Source organism: Pseudomyrmex gracilis, unplaced genomic scaffold (assembly GCF_002006095.1).
Source record: "Pseudomyrmex gracilis isolate BER0280 unplaced genomic scaffold, ASM200609v1 scaffold_143, whole genome shotgun sequence".
NCBI classification, from domain to species: Eukaryota; Metazoa; Arthropoda; class Insecta; order Hymenoptera; family Formicidae; genus Pseudomyrmex; species Pseudomyrmex gracilis.
In genome coordinates, this window is record NW_018020727.1 from 84,372 (window position 1) to 107,687 (window position 23,316).

Genomic DNA, 23,316 nt, shown 5'->3' on the forward strand with positions numbered 1-23,316 from the left:
ATAAGAATTCCTCGTCTCGGGGCTGTAACTCCGGTAATTTTGCGAGTAACCACTTCTCTCTTTATATGTATGTACTTTTTTTCCTTCGTCTTCTCGAGTTTGATTCTTAATTTATACGTTCTACGTGAAAGTTCTCGTCGCGCGCGATTACTTTTGAACACGCGGAATCACAGGAAAGGTTTGAAAGCAAAGCAAAGTGGACGTGGCGCAGCGTCGTATCTATTATGTAGCGTGCTAGAGTTTTTTCGAGCTTGTGTGCGGCTTTGAGAGAGATAAGCGCGCAATGGAGCCGCGCGCGAAGTGAAACACAAAATCGATCGTAACATTGAGAGTTTTATTTCGTATGTGTGTGTGTGTGTGTGTGCTCGCGCGCGCGGACTTTTATCGTGAAGCGAGGTTTTCGGCGAGCGATTTTCCCCGGCCAATATCTTTGTTGCCATGCCCGCGCAACTGGGTTGGTTACCCACGGCTAACACCATTTAACTCCGTACGTACACGGGGGCGCGCGCGCAAGGAGAAGTGCATCGATGCTCGCGCACGCATATGCTGGCGATCGATGCGCGCGCGGAGGGAAAAAGGATGGTAGTGGTGGTGGTGAGGTCACACGGGCACGCGCGCGAAAAGGGGGGACGCGAATAAAACGAAACCGCGGAGACAGCTGGTCGTTCTTGCCCTCGGGAACAAACAACGAACCCACATGACGCAAATGCGCGCATTGGAATACATGCTGCGTGTACGCGCGACGCATCGTTCGCACGGTCCCGAGGCTCCTGTGCAATTTTCAAACGCGCGGGAACAACCCCCCGAGTTTTCCAAGATATCGATCGATTAGCGCCGTCGAAAGTCTCGCGAGCATCATCGAATCGTGTCAGTTTGTTAAAACAAGAACTTGAAGACGTGCGCATTTATCAATTGCCAAATAGGATAAATCGCGTGGTTTTAAATCCCGTCGTTTCTCTCGATATCGCGCGAGTGAATTATATTCTCTATGAAAAAAATTAAGTTGTAAACATATCATTTGCGTCTAATTAAAACTTCTGACATTTGCGACGACAACCAACAAAAGCATTATAGCAGGCAAAATTATTTCAATAACAGACGCACACACTCTCTCTCTGTCTCTCTTACATACACAATTTCGAAAGTATAACTTACTACGCCATTCGCCTAAATAAAACTTGCAAAAGTATTAACAGCGTTCCGCTCAGACGAGCTGCCGAGCGCGTTTATCGACTGCCACGTTATCTCTCCCACGGTTGGTTTTAGTGTCACACAGAAGCGCCGAAAATAATAAAAAGAAATAAGCCAGCGCGCGTTTGTTGGCGCTCGCATTCGCGAAAGCTCCGAAAAACGGTTCGTCATTCGTACGCCACGAGCGACTCGATCACGTGTGAAACCGTTAGTGTCAATGAGCCTTGAACAGGATGTATCGGCGGCTATGTCGTTAACCGTTGAAACGTCGCAAAATAAATGGACGTGTTTACGAGGAAGAGATGCGCCAACGCGCGAGAATATAAAAGATTATCAATGCAAAAGAGATATTTTGCAAAACAAAGTAGACAGGAAAAAACGCATTGATTAATAGTCAATCAAAAAAAAAAAAAAAAAAAGGAATGTTCGTCAAACTCACGACGCAACTGTTTTTTTTTAAACAAGAGAATCGTCGGGAGAGAGATTAGATCTGCACTTCAATGGCTTTAAGAGTTTTTAAAGTCGGTGTCTCGAAAGTGGAAAATCGTCTCAACTGTATTTCGTATATTTTGTTTTTGTTAACTTCAACTCTCGGGGAAGAAGAACGTTGGCGCAAGATGAGACGTCATTTATTAGTGGAACGAGGCCAGACGAAGCGAGGCCGAAGAAACTTCTTTATCAATCTTCCTTCAAACCAACATCAATGGCCGAAGCCGTCGAAGCTCTGTTAAAACACACTTCGCGCGTCTGTTTTGTTAGATTGCGCGTCATCGTCGGCGACGACCTCTCCAAACTCCCACAGAACTTGCTCGAGAGATCAGATTTTAAAAGGAGTAAAACTTTGCTTTCGCACATCTCGAGAATTGTTTTCACGCGTAAAACTCGGTTTATTTTCGACGATATTCTTTAAATCGTACGCTTCCTCTATTTTTCGTCCGCAACTTGTTTGCATCGAATATGTTTGTGGTTTTATGAGCAAGACACACATACGGTACATTTGTGTGTATGAGTTAATGTGCCAAATCAAGGATGGTTACCGGTTCCGCCCGCATGATATGTCACGGTTCAATTCGTCATAAATTCACGTTAATATCCTGTTCAACTCTATGTGTGAATCTCCGCGCACGAAACTAACGTCCAATTTTGTAAATGCGCGCGTGTTGAATTAATAATTACACGTAAATGCCATATATTTCAACACGCAGACGCAAAACTAGTCTAAAAATCTTTGTATAACAAATCGGCGCGTCAAGTTCTTTTGTTGGAAATTTCAGAAATCAAGTGACTGAGAAGCAAAAATAAACAAAACAATGTTTTTCAACAATCAACAATCGATAATATCGATTGTTTTTCGCGAGATATCTTTGGCGAGATTAATCGCGAGAATGATCGACGTCGCGGATTCAGTAGCTGAGCGTCTGTACAGATATCGCAGATGCGCGATCCGATCCAATCCGTTTTGATAAGCTCGCGTAAGAAGAGGAAAACAATGCAACACAAGTGTTCGAGTATCACCGCGCGTAACAAACAGACTCAAGGTTTATTTGTCACGAAAGAGAGCTAACTCTGTTTTAAAAAACAGACGCGATTAACTTCGCGCGTCGATGTAATGCGGCGAATGACTGCGCTAATTCCCGGAGGGATTTGAGCCTGTTCCGTACAAAAGTCAAATATCACAGTTGCCGTTTGCGAAACAATGCGCTTCGCGCGACTTGATGATCTCCGTCATCGCGGTCTCGGATTAATTCACGTCTGTCTGCTGCGAGAGAGAGAGAGAAAGAGAAGCTGATCCTATCACTCGCAGCGTTGCCACACTATACGCGCGCTCGATAATTCAAGAAATGCTCAACCGAAGCGCCTGCCAAGGGCAGAAATACAATCGCGACTAATTCGAGAGATCGCAATTTTGTTTCGCTGCAAAACGGAAATTCCGGCTGATGTAATTTTTTTTTTTTTTCTGTTTTTGAAAGACATTACAGCTCTCCGATTTCTAATGTGCAAGGAATGACTCGCGAACGATGTTTAGAAGCAGACAGCGTAACTGCGAGAGGCGTCGTTGCATAAACAATCTAATGGTTTCTTTGTTTCCATTCGGGCGTACCTACATATTTATTTCAAATCACGTCCCGCGCGCGAAGCGCGCAGGCTATAAATGAGGTATGGTAGATTTTATAACCCCCGCCGGTTCATTGTACGAACGCGGTACATGCATCATCATTGGTTCGCGGCTTTCCCAGGACTTTTTACATCGCGCAATTGCGCTCGCTTCCTCCTCACGTTGGTTTTTCGCGCGTGCTTGTCAATAAATCTCATAAACGTAAAGTTATCTTGCGACTGTTGCAGTTCGCGGGTCGCCGCGTTAAATCGACCGCCACTTAAACTCATTTGAATTCATCGCGCGCGATCATGCGGAATTCATGCATCGACGAATTTCATTCGCGGTTCAAACGTTCTCGTGTGTGTGTGCGCGAGTGTCACGTTCGGAGATAACGAGACACCCCAACGGGAGACGGGCCGTAATTGCGGTTTGACTATCATCTCAGCGATTTTTTTCGACCGTTAAATTTGCAACAACGCGAATTGAAACCCACATCCGAAATATTCTCGAAAGCGTGATGCTTTTCTCACATACCGACCGAACTAAATAAATAAGAAAACACAAGCTTTTGGGAAACAATTTAAAGTAGAACTTAAACATTCTGAAGCAACCGGTGGTAGATAATATTTAACGAGGACAGATTTTAATTTTTCGGACGTTTTGTTTATTTAGTTTTTTGCCAAATAATATGTGAGAAATAAGAAAATTATATTTTGTGTAAATGAAACAAATTTTAGCATTAAAAAGAACTTGTAACGTTTTAACACTTTGTTGTTTCATGACTGAAAGAAAAGTTTTTCTCAGAGAAGGAAAAAAATCTTTTTTCAAAATAAATAAACGTACTGGCATTTCGACAACGTGGTTTTGCGACGTGCGTATCATTTGCGGACTATATCGAGAGAAAGCCTATGTGTAATAGCGGTCGTAACTTCGTCTAACTACACCTAAATCCCGTGGAATCGCGGCGGACGTGAATAGCGCGCGACGCTATTAAACTTCGAATAGTAATAGCGATCGTGAATGCGATCGTCGTCGACGATATGCAATTGAATTTAATGTCAACGTACTCGATGCGCGAAGAATCGAGACGCGCGCGGATGGGAGAAGAAGAGCGACACGGGGTTAAGTCGATCGAGCGTAAAGAGCGCGCGATGTGAATTCTCGCCAATTCCCGCTAGTTTTCAACGATTGCCGCCGTCATGGCGAACGGACAGCGATGATGGAAGACGATTGGAATTTGAAATGAGAGAATTATTCGCGCGCGCGCGAGCGCACACACTTATACCAACTTGCAATCTCTCTCTCCTATCACGTCGCATTGCGTCACATCTCTCGTACTGTTTTCCGCGAAATAAAACTTCTGGCAGAAAATCTTGCTAATTTGCTTCATCCATTGAACTTCGGCATTGCGCAATGCCTTCAGTCCGCACTATGAAGTCTGTCGCTTTAATGCTAGAGACTTGGAAATATGTGAGAAAAAATATAGATCTCTTTCTCTCTCTCGCTCACGTGATATTTTCTCTCTTGCAAATCTTGATCAACAATTTCTTCCGCTTACACAGGACAGGAGGTCCCACTTGCGACAAAGAACTCGCATCATTTTCGCGCAACGCAAAGAGCGGAACGTATCCGACATAATTCCGAACTGATTCCGCTTTCAAAAAAAAAAAAAAAAAAAAAAGAACGCCGCGCGTTCTGAAACGAGCGACTTTATAAAAATTGCACAGTTCGTCGGTGAATTGCAGGATCGATCGTGTCGGCGCACGACACGTGACATCCTTTCGCACACAGGAAACGAAACGACCGATCAATAATCGCCGCGTGCACAGATAATAACCGCAAAAGGTTACATACATCCTCGCTCGTATTTGCGAGAGAGGAAGAGAGAGAGAGTCAATCTATTCCTTTATTACAGCGCGAACATATATCGAACGGATAGTTTTTTTTTTTTTTCTAAGAGCGAAAGTATATTAAATTGTTGTAAGAGAGCACGAAACGGTATCGATACGTCAGCCCGCTCGCATATGGCGACGCGATTAAATAGAAACTTCGTCGATTACACCCAGGCCGCTCACATGGCACTTTGCGATCAATAAATAATCGGTCGTTACGCAACGCGGAGACGCACGCGAGCGATCAAAACCGTTTGTAACGTAAACTGTGGTCCGAGCACTAGATGTGTCTAGTCAGTCCAACCGTTCATACTAACAACGAGTGTTATTAGACCTTTTCTAGATACGCACACACAGGACGCCGGATTATAAAATGTTTTACACGAATCTTTACCGCGACGCGGTCGCTCGAAATGAAATATATGACAATCCGTTCTCATCTTCCACTTTTTACAAGATTAATCATCGGCCGGCCGCCAGAAAAATCATAAGGGAAAGTGACGGGGAGGCACTTGCAGCGGAAATGAGTTTCCGTTCGTTTGCAGCTGTTGGATAAATTGATTCCCGGTTTTGCCCCTCGAGCGCCGCCGCGCCGTATAAAATGCAGCGTGTGCGTGCGTGTATACGCGCGCCGTCAAGCAAATCCATACGTTAAACATCTCGCAAGTTTAACGATCGGACGTGGCAATTTAGAAGACCAAAAAAAAACATCGGCCTTTTTCCGATGATTAATGCAACGCGGTGTCCTGATGTTCCTCTCGCTAATCCGCGCGCGGCTTTTACGAGACGCCGCCGCTCGACAAGCTCGTCGTTCACGAGCAAGTCTTCAGCGACCGGAAACGTAACAGAAGGACGATGTGATTTCCACAAAGAGCCGCCTCTCGACGAGAAGCAGAGCAAAGATACGGAACGGTGAGTAGTTTCCTCCGTGCGAGCGATTTGTCAATTAAACATTTGCGATGAGAACAACGTGCGAGGAGGAAGAAAGAGAAAAGGGAAGAACGCGTTGCGTTTCTCGGTCGAAAAGAATGGCGGGTGCCCAACACATAATACAGTTGCGAATTCATCGTTACAGCGCCCTAAAGCGGCATTTGTGTAGCTCGCAGCGTTCGAGGAACATATCGTGTCCATGGTGATTGCCTTTCACGGACGCTGAGCGTCCCCCTTGGCCGAAAGAGAAACGCTATTAGGGGCCCTTTTGATTATAAGCGCGATCTCTCCCGAATCAACGAGTCGTGTTACGCTCCCAGCTGCTTTAATCACGTCGAAAAATTGTGGTTCTCACAACGCTGCGAAGTCGCCGCGAAATTCTGAAATCTATGCGATACTTGGAGAAACTAAGTGCGATCTCTGTGATGGCACTCAGATACGGTTAAATCAAACTCGACGTGAGAGTACTTCGAGCGGATCGAAATATCACCGGCGCGAATAAATGATATAAGGTATCGATTCTCGAGGGATCGCCATTTGCGAATTATGGTAAAGTTCGTGCATCGGGGGGGCGTGGGAAGACTCGAGAAAATTGCGTTTGGGGAGTGAAAGAGAAGGGAGTACGAGGGAGAGCAGGTACGGAGCTAGGAAGAGGGAATGACTAGTTGGACGCTTCGCTGAAGCAGAGAGTCCGACGCGCGTGTGGACGAGCTCGAGTCTGGAATCGAGGGTCTTTTACGACGAGAGAGCGCGCCATAACGACCGGGGGAGCGGAGAAGAGAGAGAAGGGAGAGAGAAACGCCCCGAGGGTTGAGGCCCGTTATGTGCGACGTAATAACCTCGCGAAATCTCATTTCGGGAAACATTTGTGAAGTCGGAACGGTTAAAAAATTGCGCGCGCCAGAGAACGCGAAGTAAATGAGATATCCCGGTATAAAGCAACCACACGCGGAATTTGACGGTTTTCTAAGGAGCAAATTGGCGCGGCGGTTCGCGATACTTTTCGATCCGTTACGGAAGACGCGCTGACTCGGTGTTGGTGCAATAAAAGCGATTGACGCGCGCGGTGGAACAATCTAAAAAAAAAAAAAAAACAGATCGCGAGATGCGCGCGCGCGCATTTGCCTCTGTGGAACTTAAATTTACCGTGCAGTTCACGCGTTTGCAAACGTGCGCGCATTGAGCGCCAATTAGTTACATCGGGTTAGTGCGTGTTCCGCGTCAACGCGCCTCGCGTATGTAATTACGAGAAAATATCGAGTATATATGTATATATAAAACATACACACACACTATTAATCGCTTATGTCGTCACCGGGTTTTAAATAAAGATATTCAACGCGCGAGCTAGAAAATCTCTCTTCGACGTCACAGGGTCGAGACGAACGTCGGCGACCCTACACAATGTGTAGTACCTCCTACAACACTCGATTGTCCCGGGAAGATCTTTAGTGGAAGACATTCTCTGCGAAGCTCCGAGTTGTCCGGAGGAGGAGGCGGCCGGAGTGTAAGCGGAGCGACCTAACGGGAGCATCGATAGAAAGGAAGTCACAGAGTTGACTCGCGATCAAAGCCGGGACACGGCTTTAAATACGCGGGTGGCTCTTACCGGCGTTACTAGATCGTCTCCTGCCTGTTCCCCATTAAAATGGAGAAATTCTCATCGCGGTGACCAACTTTCGTTTCGATCGAGGATCAAAATCTCGAGAAACATCATTTCTTTCTCTCTCTTTCTATCTTCTGACGAGAGAAGAAAAACCGCACGCGATTTTGTGACTCCTGATGCGGATCGGCCGCGCGCAACGTTGCCGAATTTCCGTTCCGGAGACAAAAAAAAATGGCCGCTGTTGTTCCAGAGAAGGAGAACACACGCACTGGGAGAGAAAATGAGAGAGGAAGAGAGAGGGGGCGAGAGTGGGACCGCATGAAAGCCACTGGAACAGGGTAGGGAAGAGACGGAAGAGACAGGGGAGATCATCCAGTAGCGTAAGACTAAAAATACAAATTTCCATTGGCGCTTAACGTGCACTATGTGCCAAAGAAGATACCGTGATACCTTGTCACTAATTTACTAACTCGTATCTCTCTCTCTCGTTTGTCAAGCAACATGATAGTGCGTCAAACTCATTGTTAAAACATCTGTATTTCACACTGACATATTGATACTCCGATTAACTCTGATTTAACATTTCACAGGTAATTTAAATGAAAGAGCGACTACATGGACATGTTTGTCAGCGAGAAAATGAAGATGCGCTTCTTCGAAACTGAACGAGTGACTCTGTTCGGAGTAAGCGATTGACGTTTCGACGCGAGATGTGACTTTCGCCGGCAGATGTGCGATAATATCGTGCGGGTTGCAATTTTGCGCGGTCCTGAAAGAGGGAGAGAGAGAGAGAGAGCCGTTGTTTTGCCACTCCTCTCTCTTTCTTTCTTTCTCTCTCTCTCCTCGTTCCTGGGGTCGCGCTTTTTGTGGGATCTTCTCACAAAGGAACGATCTCTCGCAAAGGTTCCGCCTCCCCTTACGATTACGCCAATGAGTCGACCCAGCGAGGCAGCACGGACAGCCGGCCCGCGCTGTTGCCAAGCGGAAACCACAAACCCGCGGCATTTTCTTCTTCCACGAAGACACGAACAACGCGTTTCGTTCGCCGTGTTGCCTCGGCGCACGTAGGAGGAACACACAGGGCGGAAGGGGTGGCAAACGGAGTGAGACTCCGGGATCGAAATACAATCAAACAACACACAGAGAGAAAAGAATATGAGACAAGAAATAAGATATGTATGTGGAGGACTGCGCAACGAGACAACAGCTGCGGCAGCGGTGGCGGCGGTGGAGAGAAACTCCGACTGACGTGCGAACGGGAGTAAATAATCTCAAGACAAATTTTCGCGATACGCATTCTTGTGTGTTTGTTTAACGTGAGTTTATCGGCCAAACGATGATAATAATAAACGACAGACGCTTTGCAACGTCCGAGATAATAGCGCGGTGATCTCGACTGCAAATAGCAGATGAAAAGAAAAAAAAATATAAATGCGCTCGTTACACATTTCGCGCTATCGCAAGGACGAATAACAAGAGATAACGACGATAATTATTATCATTGATAATTACACGTCTTTTTCCATACACGCGCTCTTGATTCTGCAGAATCGCAACACGTTAGCTCCGCGTTACCGGAGTTTACGAAACTAGAAAGTTCGTTGGGAAAACAAATTTACTTCAAACGTTACTTTATTTAATAAAAAACAAAAAAAAACGGTAAAATATTTATGTGTATATACTTCTATCGAAGTATATAAAGAAATTTAATATTCATTGCATCGTTATATAATAAATAGGCGAGCGTGCGCGCGTGACAACGCACGTGGCGTGTTCGAATCGTTAATAAAACAATTACGCCGCGGCTGCTAAAATTAAATCGGCACGTTTCTCGCGACAACCGAGTGTAATAGAGACATGTAAATCCAATCCAGTCGCGCGCAGAGAGATAGTAATTCAATGATATGAAATTGAATAGATTATTATTGACGAAAGGAAGATAAAACACACTGTGCGAGATAACGCGAGTGCATTCTCGAGTTTACAATCGGAAAATCCGAGAAACGGACAATAAAGTTTATTCATTGCTGTTTTTTTTTTGTTTTTTCATAAACAATTAAAACTCCCTATCCGTTGGTACTGATCACACGAGACCACTCGGTATACACCGAGTGCTTGATTTGAAAAAAAAAAAACATATGCAAGCAAAAGCAAGAGATAAAAAACAAACACTTAATGCGGAAGAAAAGTACATCGATGCGTGCGGATGATTGTTTTTGACGAATACGCGTTTGTTACGCGTTTTCTTTGAGCAGAAATTGTGACGCATGCGAGACACGTAGAATTTTGCAGGAAGTGATTAGAATTTCAGCTGCATAAAACCATCAGACTTCCTCGTTTTCTAACGCGGGCGAACGCGAGGCCGTGTATGCGTTGAACGAGGGACACGACATGACGCGGACTCGTAATGAATTATTTCCCTGATATTGGAAAACGTTGCAAAAGAAACAAAAATACGAAGGAGAGACAGAGAGAAAAAGGTTTCCGATGTTGACGAATAGAAGACATATGAAATTATACAGGAGCGATGTAACGCGGAGTAGATGTAATTAAATAGAAAACGCTGAGGCGCTATTATTTCGATAATAACGTCTGGAAAGGAGAGATCTTGTTGCAGTAATAAAAAATATATAATAAGTTAGTAAGAGAACAAGAAAAAAAGAGAGAGAGAGAGACGCCGATTGCTTTATTTATATTGCGCTCGGGGGTGACAGTCCTTGAAGAATATCATCCCCGAGCGCGATAATATAACCAGAATTACAAAAGCGCTACGGAAACTTGGCAAGTTATTAATAAGCACAGCTTATTGAAAAAATTAATTAAAGAACTTAACAAACGTAGAGAAAATATTTGTCACGATTGAAGCCGGCATTTGGAGTTTTTTTTTTTTAAAACTACATACAAAAAGAAATAAAAAGAGATACAAGAGAGAGATTATCAACTCGACGGAATTGTGATATCAAGGTTCTCACAAATCTGTTTGGCAAACTCTGCATTTCGCGCCGCTTAGCGACAACGCTCTTAAAATCCGCGGCGCGTATCTTTTGCGCGATCGTAATTTGCTCTTTTTTTTTTTTTGCGCCCTACAAAACACGGTGTTACACAAAGATCCAGATCAAAGAGCAGAGTGTCACATACACACGGCGCGGAAAACAGACAGCTAGAACGTGCGGTGAAATAAGAGAGGAGCACGCGCATGAGACGAGTTATGACTCGCGCGGAACGTATAAAAAATACGGCGATAAGTGCGCGCCTGTTGGAATACAATACGAAATTACTACGTAAAAGAAAAAAAAACGACCACGAAATGGAGATCGAAGGTAACGCGCCGCGTCGCTACTCTTCTCTTCTTTGTTCGGCGGAGACGCCCGTATCGGCGTATCTCCCGTATGTATGCGCGACGTTCGGCATTGGACGTAGATTTAACGATAGAGAGACAGTGCGTGTCACGTCTCGCTGGCAATAATAACACAGAGACACACCGACACACATTGTCCGTCCGGTTCCTCTTGTCTAATAAATTCGCAACCCCGGACCGAGCAAAAAGAAGGTTCTTCCAGCGTTGCGTGATGACGATGTTACACCGGCGGTATATCAAAGATACGTATCGCCCTTCTTTCCGTGCGCAAATATGGGCAGGGGAAGTTTCGTGAAAACTTCCAACCCGAAGACAATGGACAGAACCGGGCAGGTGTCCAGGTTGTGAAATCGATGCAATTTAAAAGCGAGGTATATCGCGCGCGAAATTTTTCGTAACGAGGTGAGCGTCGAAAAAAATTGTCGGCAGAGCGAGAAACACGTACTCGGAAATATTTCTGATAGTTGTTTTTATCGTGCGATAGACGACAATCGAGGAGTTTTTGACAGCTGACGCGGACAGAAGGAAGCGGGGCGGATACGTTGTGCGGTCTGTATCTCACGCGCGCGATAGACTCTCCTCGGAAATTTCTTTCTTCTGAACACGCACAGATTAGATCATCTACGAAATTGCACGCACCGGAAAACATCGGTATAATAAAATGCACGCGTGTTATCGTCGATTCTAGCGAACGTGGTCGAGTAAAACAGCTTCGCTTACATAGCTCGCGATTACGGTTACGGATTTGTCTTTCACGGTTTGAATTTTCGCAGACCCAACATCTCGACTTCCTCGTACGGATATTTTGACACACTCTCTATCTCTCTCTTTTTCTCTCTCTTTCTTAAAACACAAAGATTGTCAAGTTTAATGTTCAAGGTGAAGTTTTGAAGTCGAGAATGTTGTACAATTTCAGACAACGCGGCAGAAATGACAAATTGTTATCAGACGCGGAGAAAGAGAGGGAAAGAGAGAGAGAAAATATATTCAGGAACATATCCGGTGGTTGGCGGGTTGAAATTGACGATTCTACTCGCGATCCTTTTTCGTTTTTAGCCACGAGACACGCACGTCAAATTATCCCCTCTCCGCGGCGATGAAAAAAAAAAAAAAATGACGCAGGAATCTCGACGCAACGCGCTTTGGCGAGTATGAACTTTCGACAAATCGGCGATGGGAGGAAAAGAAAAAGAAAAAGACGCCGCGCGACGGAGGCCGATTCCTCCCGCCGGCTTCGGTGACCTCGAAGCCAATCGGCGATTTTACAATGTCCGAAGTATATCTTTTGCGGGAGCGAGATGAAAAGAGACGGCGAAAGAAAGAAGAGATATGTACGCGAGAGAGCGTGGTTGCCATGTTTCTCGTTTCAGTCTGTAGACCGTCCAAATACGCTTCTCTGCTTCATCCTCTCAATTTCTCTCTCTCTCTCTCTCTCCCTCTCTCCCCCTCTCCCTCTCTCTCTCTCTCCGCGAGTCTTAAGGCGCAGTCGAGCGATATGGACATATCGCTTTAAAGCGCCAGCCGGTGACGTGGCAGTGGTGCTCACCGATCGATACCTCGGCTGCGTCTAACGTTCCCACACGCGCGTAAACACACCAACAATTTGCATCCCTATGTAAGCCAGGCGAATCGATGCGCAATCTGCATATGCATAATCCATATTTCGTTCTCGCGCGCTATACGCTTTCTTTCATTTCTCCTCCGTCCCTCTCCTCCCCCTCCCATTATAGAAAGTAGCTTCATTCCGAGAAACTAATGTCAGTGAGCTTCTCCGCGAGATTTTTTTATAAAATGCCACTCAAATCTCAATTGAGAGAGATATTCAAGTAACATCCGCGCGACGAATTAATCCGGACCGAATGAAAGTAACAAACGCGACATTACATTATTGTTACGTGGAAGAGAAACAGAAGAAACTTTGCGTTCAGGCATCGCCAGGTATGGCTCCCCGAAACTCCGATCAGGTGTGTCGGAGGTAAAACCTGTTGGCTCGCCTTCCTTCTTCCCTTTACGAGAGCGAGACAGGTGGTTGCAGGTTTTGAGTCCTCCGAAATGTAGAAGAGAGAGAGAAAGAGAGAGAGAGAAAAAAAGAAGAGACTCGAAGAAGCCCGGAGGAAAATCTCCCACCGGGATCGAATCTCCGTTTCGGGGATCCGATTTTTCCGGTCCGAATGTCGTCGTTCTTCGTAAATTTAGCCGTGACGAAGAGAACGCGATGGACTTTACGTCGAGCAAAGAAAACGCGCAACAAAGGCGAACAAAGACGACTCGCGAGCCGTAACGGAACGCGCGCATCCGAGATGCGCACGGATTTGCGAAACGCGGAATAAGCGCAAACTTATTATCGCGGCGCGAGCAAGATGAGTCACGAATTCATACAACCGAGTCTTGAGATCCACTTTTTTTTTTTTTGTTAGACTTTTTTCTACTTTTCAGCAGTCCGCGCCTCGGCGACCGCGCCGCCTCGGCAATTGGCCACGCACGTTTGAGACTTGAATATTTTTTTCTCAAAAACTTTCCATCAACAAAAAGAGATGGATTTTTTTTTTAAACGAGTCGTCGCAACATCTTTACTTATGTTTCGTATTTTACATTTTATTAAAGTATTAACATAAAATTAATATTTCAGCAGAATGAAGAAGACCGTAAACTTTCCGCGAAATCGCAAATATTATATATATTTAAATTACTTTTGTCACTCAATTAATGAAAAAAAAAAAAACCAGTCTCGCGTAACTCTCGACGAGACATTAAAGAAGCAAGAACGATTACGTCTATTTCGCGTAACACGCGCGGGGCTTTCCTACACGCAGATGCGAGGAATATTGCACCAGATGTGCGCGCCACGCATGCGCAGTCGGGCGCAATAGGATCCCAAGTGCACTGACCTCTTGGCCGCCATGCGAAAGGCGGACTGTGTGTAGGAAAGTGATAGTTGCAAATATACAGTTTGATTATATTATGCTCGTCACTTTATTGCCTCCCTTTTAAAAGTCGCGATATCGAGAGACTTCCTGCTCTTCTATCCAATGTTAGCTTCGACTAACACAATCGTCTTTTACACAATACTTCAACGATTTATATCGAACATATCATCACTCCCTACGTATAATTACATAAGTGTCACATATGGGATTTTCAGTTTATTGCATAGTGACACTTAGAAAGTCATGTTCTTTTTATGGTCTCTCTCACTAAATATTAAAAAAAAATATTCATAAGTAAGGTACAAATTTGAAACCAAAAGATCCCTAGCTATAGGGAAACATATGAAGTTTTATACTTTTAAACTGCTCTCCTCTAAAATTTGCGTTTTGGAGTTACGGGATTATACGTAGGGACTGACGATATGTCACTTGCGTGCTCGTGAGTTTGGTTCAAAAATTTTTTAAAAATTATTAAAACAATGATAACAAAAATGAAACAAATATTTGTGTTAATTAATGCAAAAACTTTCTCTTTCTCTCTTTTTCTTTTAGCTTAGCGCAAGAATTTGAATAAATTTTTATAAAATTATTTTGTTTATATTTAATCTGAATGAACCAAATATGTTTTTATTTTTCTCGTTAAAATGCATACAAACGCACAATTGTGTACATTTTAATTAATAATTTCTGCTTGATGTGAAGCATTATATTTATAAAAAACAAACTCGGAGTTTTTTTATTCGAATTTTAATACACAATTAAAAAAAAAATCTGCCTGGAAAACACGACATGACTGTTTTATACGTGCTAAAAATGTGTCGTCGCTTTGCGTGAGAAAAAGAAAAGCATTGACGAAACTGAACGTGTAAAGCAACGCCGTCATACGAGCGTATTCGAAGGGAGAGAACATAAAATCTCTCTGCGCGTTTTGCGGAGCAGTCGCTAGAGGGCAGCACGTTCCGCGCGCCAGAATCTGTAATGGGATTAAAAAGGCGCTGCGAGCACCACCGGTCGACGTGTTCGAGAACACGCGGCTTAACTCGGAAATAACACATTTTCGCTATTCCGACGAGATAATCGGTCACGGGTCTGAACAAGTCTCTGTTATCAGAGGCGATAAATGACAAGAGAGTCACTCACCTATGCCGTTCCATGTTCGTGCGATGTCACGTCGAACGTGATGCGATCGTATCCAATCCGCTCTCTCTAACCGTCGTCGTCAGGGCGCGGGAGCGAACTCCACGATCCGAGAACAGGACGCTCGTTGCTTAACACAAAAAACACACACACACGCGCGCGCGCACTCGACCGCGGGGACGCGAACGTCGATCGCGCGTCAACGACGATTTCCGATCGGTTTCTTGTCGCGGAGACACACACGCGCCTTTACCGGGCTTGTCAATTGCGGGAGCAACGCATGGCGACGCGCCGCGAGCGCAACTCTGCGCACAGGGCGCTTTAAACGCTACGTCACCGAATCGAACCGCGCACCGATTGGTCACTGTCACAAGCGCCGGCCAATCCGGCGAAGTCACGAGAAATCGCGCGGGAACGCGCAAAGTTCGGCGGCCGCTATGCGCGCCGAAAACGCGGCCGCAAGAGTGAACAACGCACACACAGTCGCGATTGGTTGTTACTTTTTTGCATTTTTTCAGACTGATGGACCTCGCGTAGTTCGCATCGATCAAAACGGATGAGAACAAAACCGATCGAAGCGACATGTCAAATACACGTTGTGTATTTTTTGTATAGACATGTTGATTCTCGTCAACATTATATCGAAAATAAATAATTTATTTAATTACTCGACAAAACGGCAAACAAACCATTTGAAATTTGAAACGCGCGCGATCGTTAAGATCGCAAAATTAATCGGCGATCGTCAATTGTTGTCTCTAATTACAATTGATTAAAACGAGATCCAGTCGCCATTTTGCGTTCTCTCGAACAAACGAGTACGAATTGAAAAAACTCGAGCGCTTGAATGCGCTGAGTTAATGTGTGTGTGCGAGTTTGTCACAATACATAACTCGAAAAGGTTAATATACCTTACATTGCTCTCTTGCGAGCGCGAGAATGAGAGTTCATTGTTGCGTGCTCACGACCGCGCGTCGAAAGGAGGAAGAACCTGTTTCTCTCCGGGAAATAAAAAGAATCCTCCTCAACTCTTTCTCCGTCTCCCGTCGCGCCCTCCTCGAACGGCGAGATACAAATATAGATATGCGCGCTTGCCCCCCTTACGAGTCGGAACATTGAAGTTACGTAGTAGCAACGCGTGTCGTCGAGATGGCGCTGCTGGCGCTTTACGTGCGTCGTTTTCTGTCGTGTTTGCGCGTTGCGATATGTAAGCAAAGCGGCTCGATATTCGCACGTTCGAATGCGCGTTTTTGGCTGCTCCTGGCCGGATTCTCGTCAACGTCGACAAATGAGACGTAGTGAGCGACGCCGAGGTATCGACCAGTGCTTGCCGAGAGTGCGACTAAATGATGAACTATCTAAACAGTATAGCAGGCGGCACTACGACCGCAGACTCGGGTTTGCAATTGAACAACATTGAGATTCTGTATACCAAGGTACAGAGGATTTACATCAAACCGCAGCACAAGGAGGAACGCCAGCGAGATCTCAGAGTCAACGTCGAGATCCACGCTGGAATCAGTCCGGTTTGCCGGAAGGTAAATTCTTTGGGAAATATCTCTTGGCAATCTTCACGTCTTCTAAGAGAATAGATGTTAACTGTGTGGCCCAATTGGTAAAATAAAATCAAGTTTTTATTTTTTATTTCAGAGCTTGTGCGTTTTGATAGCAGACGACGACGATCCCTGTTTTCTCTACTCTTTGTTCATTACTGAGGACGATTTTAAACTGTTAAAAGCACAACAGGGTCTCCTGGTTGATTTTGACAACTTTGCCACGCAATTGATATGCTTGCTGGAACAATGTCACATTCCGGCAAATCCGTCAAAGACCCCACCAAAGTTTCTTTTGCTTCTGGCAGAAGAATCCAGCGAGTGGAATTTCAAACTTGTCGAGACAAACAATTTCAAGCACCTCTGTCACTTGAGTCTAAATATATCACCTGCCCGTGATTCTGACTTAAAAACTCACATGGCAATGAAGATTAAACAATTGAAGGAAAATCTCATGCAACAAAATAGAGATGCGATTAATTTAGAAACTAGAGTAAACGATTTAACAAGCAAGCTAGAAACAAAAATGAAAGAATTGGATCAATTGGAGCAAAAATATTTAGCTGAGAAGAGTCAGATACAAATTAATTCTTCGCAACAAATAAGTTTGGAAAAAGATAGGTATGTGTTATATGAAAATGCGTGTGCCTTAACTTAATAATACTTTGATATTTTCTCTCTTAGATTCGCTCAAGCACGATTAGAATGGCAACGACAGAATGAAAAAGAAAAAATGGAGGTTGAACAGAGACATGCTGAGATTGTAAAACAACTACACACAGAACTTGCCGAGCTGCGGACGCAGAACATGACGTATAGGGACAAGCAATCCTTTTTGGAAGCTACGAACGCAGAGCAAGTAAAAGAAATACAGAATCTTGAGAAAGAACTTAATATCGCCCAACGAGATTTGACACTGGTCAAGAAGCAAAACTCGAAGTTAGACGTGGATTACCACGACAAGGACAAAACCGTAAATAGCTTACGTACAAAAGTAGCTGTGCTCGAACAAGAATTAAAAGACAAAACGGTGATCATCAACAAGCACATGGAAATGTTGAAAACGGGCAAGGAACAGAAGCAACATTTGGAAGAGCTCTTAACGGAAAAGGACAATCAATTGCAACGCAAGCAAAATTCTTTGAGAAGTTTAAGCGACGAATTGGTGAAAGCCAATGAAATTCTAACCAAATTGCAAAATGAACTCGCATCGACCAAATCGAAGTTGAAATTAAGAACAAGTATAGCACTTGAGCAGGAAAGACTGTTGGACAGTAAACAAAAGGAAGTCGGACAATTGGAAACTAAAATGGAATGCCTCGCCAAAGAGGCGAAAGATGCCAAGAATGAAGTAGATGCACTGAAAGAACAGATTAAAACGTTGCAGTACCAGTTGGAGGAAAAGGAAAAGACTATAAAAAATAACGACAACGGTAAAATTGTCTCATTTTCTCTTACTGTTCTTGATAAAAGAAATTGTCTCTACGTATAATTGAGAAAACATTAATATTTAATCTATTTTGCTTTGTATGTTTGTTTTCAGTGATTAGTTGGTTGAATCGAAGATTGGCGGACAATCAGTCGCCTTTACAAAGTGCCACCACTCCGGCTCCGGTCGCGATTCCATCCGTCCCGCTGACGTTACCCAGAACGACCAAGTTGTTTCCCAACCGATACGAAACACGCACACCCGCACCTAGCACGACGCAGCACAGCACGCTATCGGGTTTACCCATGAAAAATCCGATCGTGCAGAATCCGAACATTAATCAAACCACTCGTGCAGCAGCGCGGTCGATGGGTGTCGGTGGGATAACCGAAAGTTCCGTCGGGTTAACTACCTTCAGTAAAAGCGGTCTCATCTCGAGCACGAGCACACCCATGGATCGCTTCAATGTGATAAACAAAGCATCTGGAAATCCACCGGCCTCGACGTCGGCGCCGGCTATAATTGAGAACAACAACGGTCCGACGGTCATCTCGAACGGCACCAAGGCGAAATCCGCGAGCGTTGGCTTGCAGGGCGGACTGAGGAGAGCGGGTTTAACCGACAAGCCTATTTTACCCTCGGCGTATTTTCCCAAAACCCTGCATTGACGCTAGATGTGTCCTCCAATTAGAATTATTAACACAGATGAGTATAACTCATGTCTATTTAAATTTTTTTTTTTTTTGTTTTTTTTTTAAGAATCAAAATGTGCAAACGGCAAAGTTGCAATATTGCCATTGAGTGACAATACTTGAAGTTTGTCGTATTGGGGAGATGAGAGTACAAATATTTGTAAGAACGACAAGTATTATTTAAAAGACAATTTTTTAAAGAGAGAATTTGATAAATTTTTAATATCGATACTTTTTATACAGAGTATCCGGAAACTACTGGAAAATATTTTTGTGACGAAGTTCGTTGGGACACTGTAAAAGACAAATTTTAATACTTGAAATATTATCATATTTTTAACTATTATAGACACTCGTACAATTTTGTAAGATTTTCAATATTTTCCAGTAGTTTTGAAAGACTTGTATACAGAAAGGGTATGTATCAAAACAGTGATTTAGCTTCCTTATTTATCACGATCACGACTTAACCATCACGCAACGACCACTTAATATTGTTTTTTTTTTTTTATTATAATTTCGTAATTAGTTTTTTTTTTTTTATCGTTTACATGCTAATTACGATACGTTCTGACAGGCGTACCTGGAGAAAATAATATTAACACATTCTATATATATATATATATATACATACATACATATATATACATATATATATATATATATACATTTGTAGAGCTCTCTAGTTTTATTTGTAACTGTAAAGATCGGGCAAAATCGTTAGACAACGTTGGAGAAACAAAGAAACGTGCCTTACGTCGCGAAAACATTTTGTTACGCATATAAATTATAACGTACGATCTGTTGTATAAATTTTGATGAGAACGCAAGAAAGAGAAATTGTTCGCTAATTAACTCAAACAAAATTCTTGTACGAAATAGGTCTCTCAAAAGACACGCGCCGCACACTACGGTACGTGTAAATCTAGTAAATTCAATTTTACCAAGCACGTCAATTTTATTAAATTACATATATATATAAATAAAGCAACGCAGTATTAAATACGACAAATAGCTGTAAGAAAGAGATGGTAAACGATTTCGTATATTTTACTACTTTTGTACATATGAACTTATATAATAAATCGTTTGTATCATACGATAATAATAATAATAATACGTGTCTTGTATGGAAAGTTGCAGTCTGTGTGTGTACGTGTGTGTGTATATGTGTGTACAAATATAGAGTAAATTTTTTTTTCTTTTCCATTCTCCGTAGTATGAGTTTGTGAATGATATTATAATATTTCGAACCCACGAAAAATATACGTAAAAAGATATACTCTCTTCCATACATTTCTTATGCACAGCATCGTAATATATTTATAGATATAATAAACGTCTATATATATATATAAAATATTTACACAAAAAACAAGCATAGACGGTATTCGCAAATACGACGAATTATCACGTGTATCAAAGATGGATTTTTCGGAATGCAAATTATACAAACAACAATACTGCTTAAGCGTTAAAACATGATAAACTGTGTTGTCAGTATTAACAAATCATACAATGAGATATATATATATATATTTTTTTTTAATTTGCATCGATCGGCGACGACGATACGCTACTTGGTAAATCTGTACATCCCATATCTAAAAGAGGCATGTCCATCCGTTTGCGTCTACGTTCGCATTTCGGACACGGTTTGTTGGCGTTCAAACAGTCGGCGTGAAATACGGCGTTACACGCGCCACACTGTAAAAAGGAAAAACATAGATCATGATAAGACTGAAGAAATAAAAAAATAGAAGAATGCCTTTGCGCTTACTCGAAAAGTAGACTCCATTTCAAAAGGATAGATGACCTTCGGATTGTTGCACATCTCGCATATAAAACCTTTCTGACTGCAAAGCCAACAATTCACAACGTGATCCCTCGCAAATTCAACAACCTTTTGCAGTTGCTGCGTGAGAATCCCATTGGGTATATCGAGAAGATCTGACACGGAATATTGATGAACGTGTTCGTAGAGGTAGTCCCGGGGAGCGACCTTTTTCTGCAGGGACTCGATGATGGGCTCGCGACACGTGAACAAATACGCTCTCAGCAAATTCAACTGTATCCGCAACGACTGCAACTGAGCCATAGTGTCCACGGCCATGTAAATCTTTGGATTCAAGATTTTGAGATCCAGCAGTGCCGGTTTGTTCTCCAGATACGAGGCGGCTTTTTGGGAAACGGAGTATTGTTTCAGATCCCAGTTGTGAATCATGCGCGACGGTATAATGTACTGTCCTTCCGCCATGCACTTTGCGCAATAATAACCGCCCGAATACGAGCACACGTGCGCTTTCGAGAAGGTCATGCCGATTGCGTGACCGCACTCGAGACAACTGTAGTTCTGCGCGTCCAAACCTTTTTCTCTCGGGATATTACCCAATTGCTCCTCGAAGTTTATCACAACCTGTGGAAAATGACGATTGTTTTATTTTTCAATCGTTAAATTTCAACAATGAAAACATTGAGAGATTTTTCAAACATTACCTTTGGTTCGACCTGAGCCTTAGATCCTTCTTCGACAGTCACTTTCTTTGGATATTTGTTGAGAAATTCCTTCAGATCCGATACCGAACTATTTCCCGCGGTTTGGTAACTCTGTATGAGCGCGTCGTAAGTGGGACCGTCGCCAGGTGTTACACAAGACGCGCCCGATTCGTGAGATATCACAGATGAAGTCAGAGAAGACTGGCAATCCTCGAACGACGTTGACCATCCCAGTTTTCCTATCAGAGAATTTCCCACGGTGGTAGCGGCCGCGTCGTGAATGACTCTGTTGTTCATTGAAGCATCTTGCAACGGTCGGTTCTCCGCAACATCATTATCTGCACTTCTTTTTTCCGCACTGCCATTTGACATTTGTTGCACCTCTTTTATCTCTTTCTTATCTTCCTCCGGAGTCTTCTTTTCAGACTTATTATCTGCGGTATTCTTATGCAACTGTTGCGTGACATTGTTGTCCTGTGTGTTGTTGCTTGCTCTCGCGTCAGTGGAATTGTTAACGATATCAGAAGACCTCTCGTTGGCCAGAATGATCTTTAGCGCCTCGTCTTCCGTGATAGACGCCACGTTGTTGAACACAGACTGCGACGAATTAAACGATCCTATGCCGATGGAACTGCCGATGGAACTCGCAGTCTCCACCTCGTCGAAGTTGTCGTTGTCGGTCAACTCGGTGGTTATCGTCTTCGCTATGTCTACCGCGCTGAACACGGGGCACGATTTCATCGGCGGCGACCAAATGCCAGCTATGAGCAGAGGAGTCGAGGACCAGAAATTCAGGAGACTGCTGTTGCAAGCCAGCTCAAATTGCACGTAGTCCAAACTCTCTATCAGTCTCTGAGCGACCTCGACCAAATCCACGTCTCTGATGTAGGCTGAACGATTGTAGTATGGCTTCAGACCCGAATTGTTTCGCCTGATGGAACAAAAGTAGCTAGCTAACATACCCTCGTTCAGCGCCAGTCGTATCCAGGCGCGACAGTAGCCAACTTCCGTCGTGACTTGGCTCAATCCTTGTATCTGATCTATGATCTGGCGATGAGAGAACACAAGCAGAGGTCCCCAGAAGCTTGGTTGCGGCATGGCATCGAAGTCCGGACCGCTGAGAGCCTCGGTCACGCGATTCAACAAGCTGTCCTTGAGACCGTGCAGAAACACAGCCTCCAACACGGAGCACAGGGTCATCGTCTCGTCGCAGTCGCCTACCGCGCTCTCGACTCCTGGAGCGCTCTGCATCTCCATGACGCTCGTGTTGAGCTGCTTCTGCAGAGAATCCCTGACCAACAGGTTTCGCTTGTTGCTGGCCAGAGAATGGACCGTCTTCAGTAGCGAGTTCATTTTGCGCACTACTACCAGCAGCACAATACGTCACAGCAAAAACACGTCTTCTGCCGCGATTTCGTCGCTGAAGCATCTTCGCGGTCGCAGTTCGGGGGGGGGAAGACAAGGAGGATCACCCGGAGTCGAACCGAGCCTCCGGAGATGACCGCGTCCTTATGCGAAAAATACTATATAAGTCGCGATCATGTACTACAGCGAGTCGTACGGTCCTTCGCGTTGATACTGACCCGAATGGAAAACAAGGAAGTACTCTCGCGCGGCGATGAAGTCATCGCAGCGATAGCGAACGCGTACGCGTGCCAGACGCGCGCGTTATTATCGCGCGAATCGCGTGTCCGTGGAAGTAGGTTAAGTGATTAAGAGAAACAACGCATTTCTGACATACGCACACGCACGGATTCTAATTGATGGATTTTAAATCGGCGATCAACAATCATAGCCACGCGAATCTTTCGATTGTCTCGCGTGAAAACACCGCGAGCAAATGTTTCCTGGTATTTTCAACGTTGGCGACGATTTTTCCACTCGCGTTCACATTCCAAAACGCTTGTCATTGTCAGCTGTTTCGCAAATCCTCGGAATCGCTCGGAAACTACGCGCTAGACAGCCGAGTTTCCACATGTGTGTCATGTGACACGCACACACATGTAA

General features: G+C 44.1%; 3 protein-coding genes across 4 annotated transcripts in view; 1 reads left to right on the plus strand and 2 right to left on the minus strand.

Annotated features, from left to right (window-relative positions):
• The window catches only part of LOC109857105 (inositol-pentakisphosphate 2-kinase), a 73,546-nt gene extending 58,151 nt beyond the window's left edge, over positions 1-15,395 (minus strand). The window contains exon 1 of one of the 2 annotated variants that reach the window (XM_020433093.1): positions 15,143-15,395. The gene's annotated coding sequence lies outside the window, so the exon portion shown is untranslated. The remainder of the gene's footprint in view (positions 1-15,142) is intronic. The other variant, XM_020433089.1, reaches the window with a different exon arrangement.
• Positions 15,396-16,289: 894 nt separating this feature from the next.
• LOC109857091 (spindle assembly abnormal protein 6 homolog) lies at positions 16,290-19,949 on the plus strand. The gene is made up of 4 exons (XM_020433057.1): positions 16,290-16,677; positions 16,790-17,313; positions 17,377-18,125; positions 18,236-19,949. The coding sequence occupies exons 1-4, from the start codon at positions 16,486-16,488 to the stop codon at positions 18,787-18,789; spliced, it is 2,019 nt and encodes a 672-aa protein (XP_020288646.1). The 5' UTR covers positions 16,290-16,485; the 3' UTR covers positions 18,790-19,949.
• On the minus strand, positions 19,311-23,286 carry LOC109857090 (pleckstrin homology domain-containing family M member 1). The gene is made up of 3 exons (XM_020433056.1): positions 21,310-23,286; positions 20,594-21,229; positions 19,311-20,520 (listed from the first exon to the last, which is right to left on the minus strand). The coding sequence occupies exons 1-3, from the start codon at positions 22,660-22,662 to the stop codon at positions 20,359-20,361; spliced, it is 2,151 nt and encodes a 716-aa protein (XP_020288645.1). The 5' UTR covers positions 22,663-23,286; the 3' UTR covers positions 19,311-20,358.
• Between the last annotated feature and the right edge of the window lie 30 nt (positions 23,287-23,316).

Coding starts and splice junctions, on each gene's coding strand:
- LOC109857091 (XM_020433057.1), top strand. CDS start 16,486: ATGATGAACTATCTAAACAGTATAGCAGGCGGCACTACGACCGCAGAC. Junction 16,678..16,789: donor TCAGTCCGGTTTGCCGGAAG/GTAAATTCTTTG, acceptor TTTTTATTTCAG/AGCTTGTGCGTTTTGATAGC. Junction 18,126..18,235: donor TATAAAAAATAACGACAACG/GTAAAATTGTCT, acceptor GTTTGTTTTCAG/TGATTAGTTGGTTGAATCGA.
- LOC109857090 (XM_020433056.1), bottom strand. CDS start 22,662: ATGAACTCGCTACTGAAGACGGTCCATTCTCTGGCCAGCAACAAGCGA. Junction 21,230..21,309: donor AGGCTCAGGTCGAACCAAAG/GTAATGTTTGAA, acceptor CATTTTCCACAG/GTTGTGATAAACTTCGAGGA. Junction 20,521..20,593: donor AAATGGAGTCTACTTTTCGA/GTAAGCGCAAAG, acceptor TCCTTTTTACAG/TGTGGCGCGTGTAACGCCGT.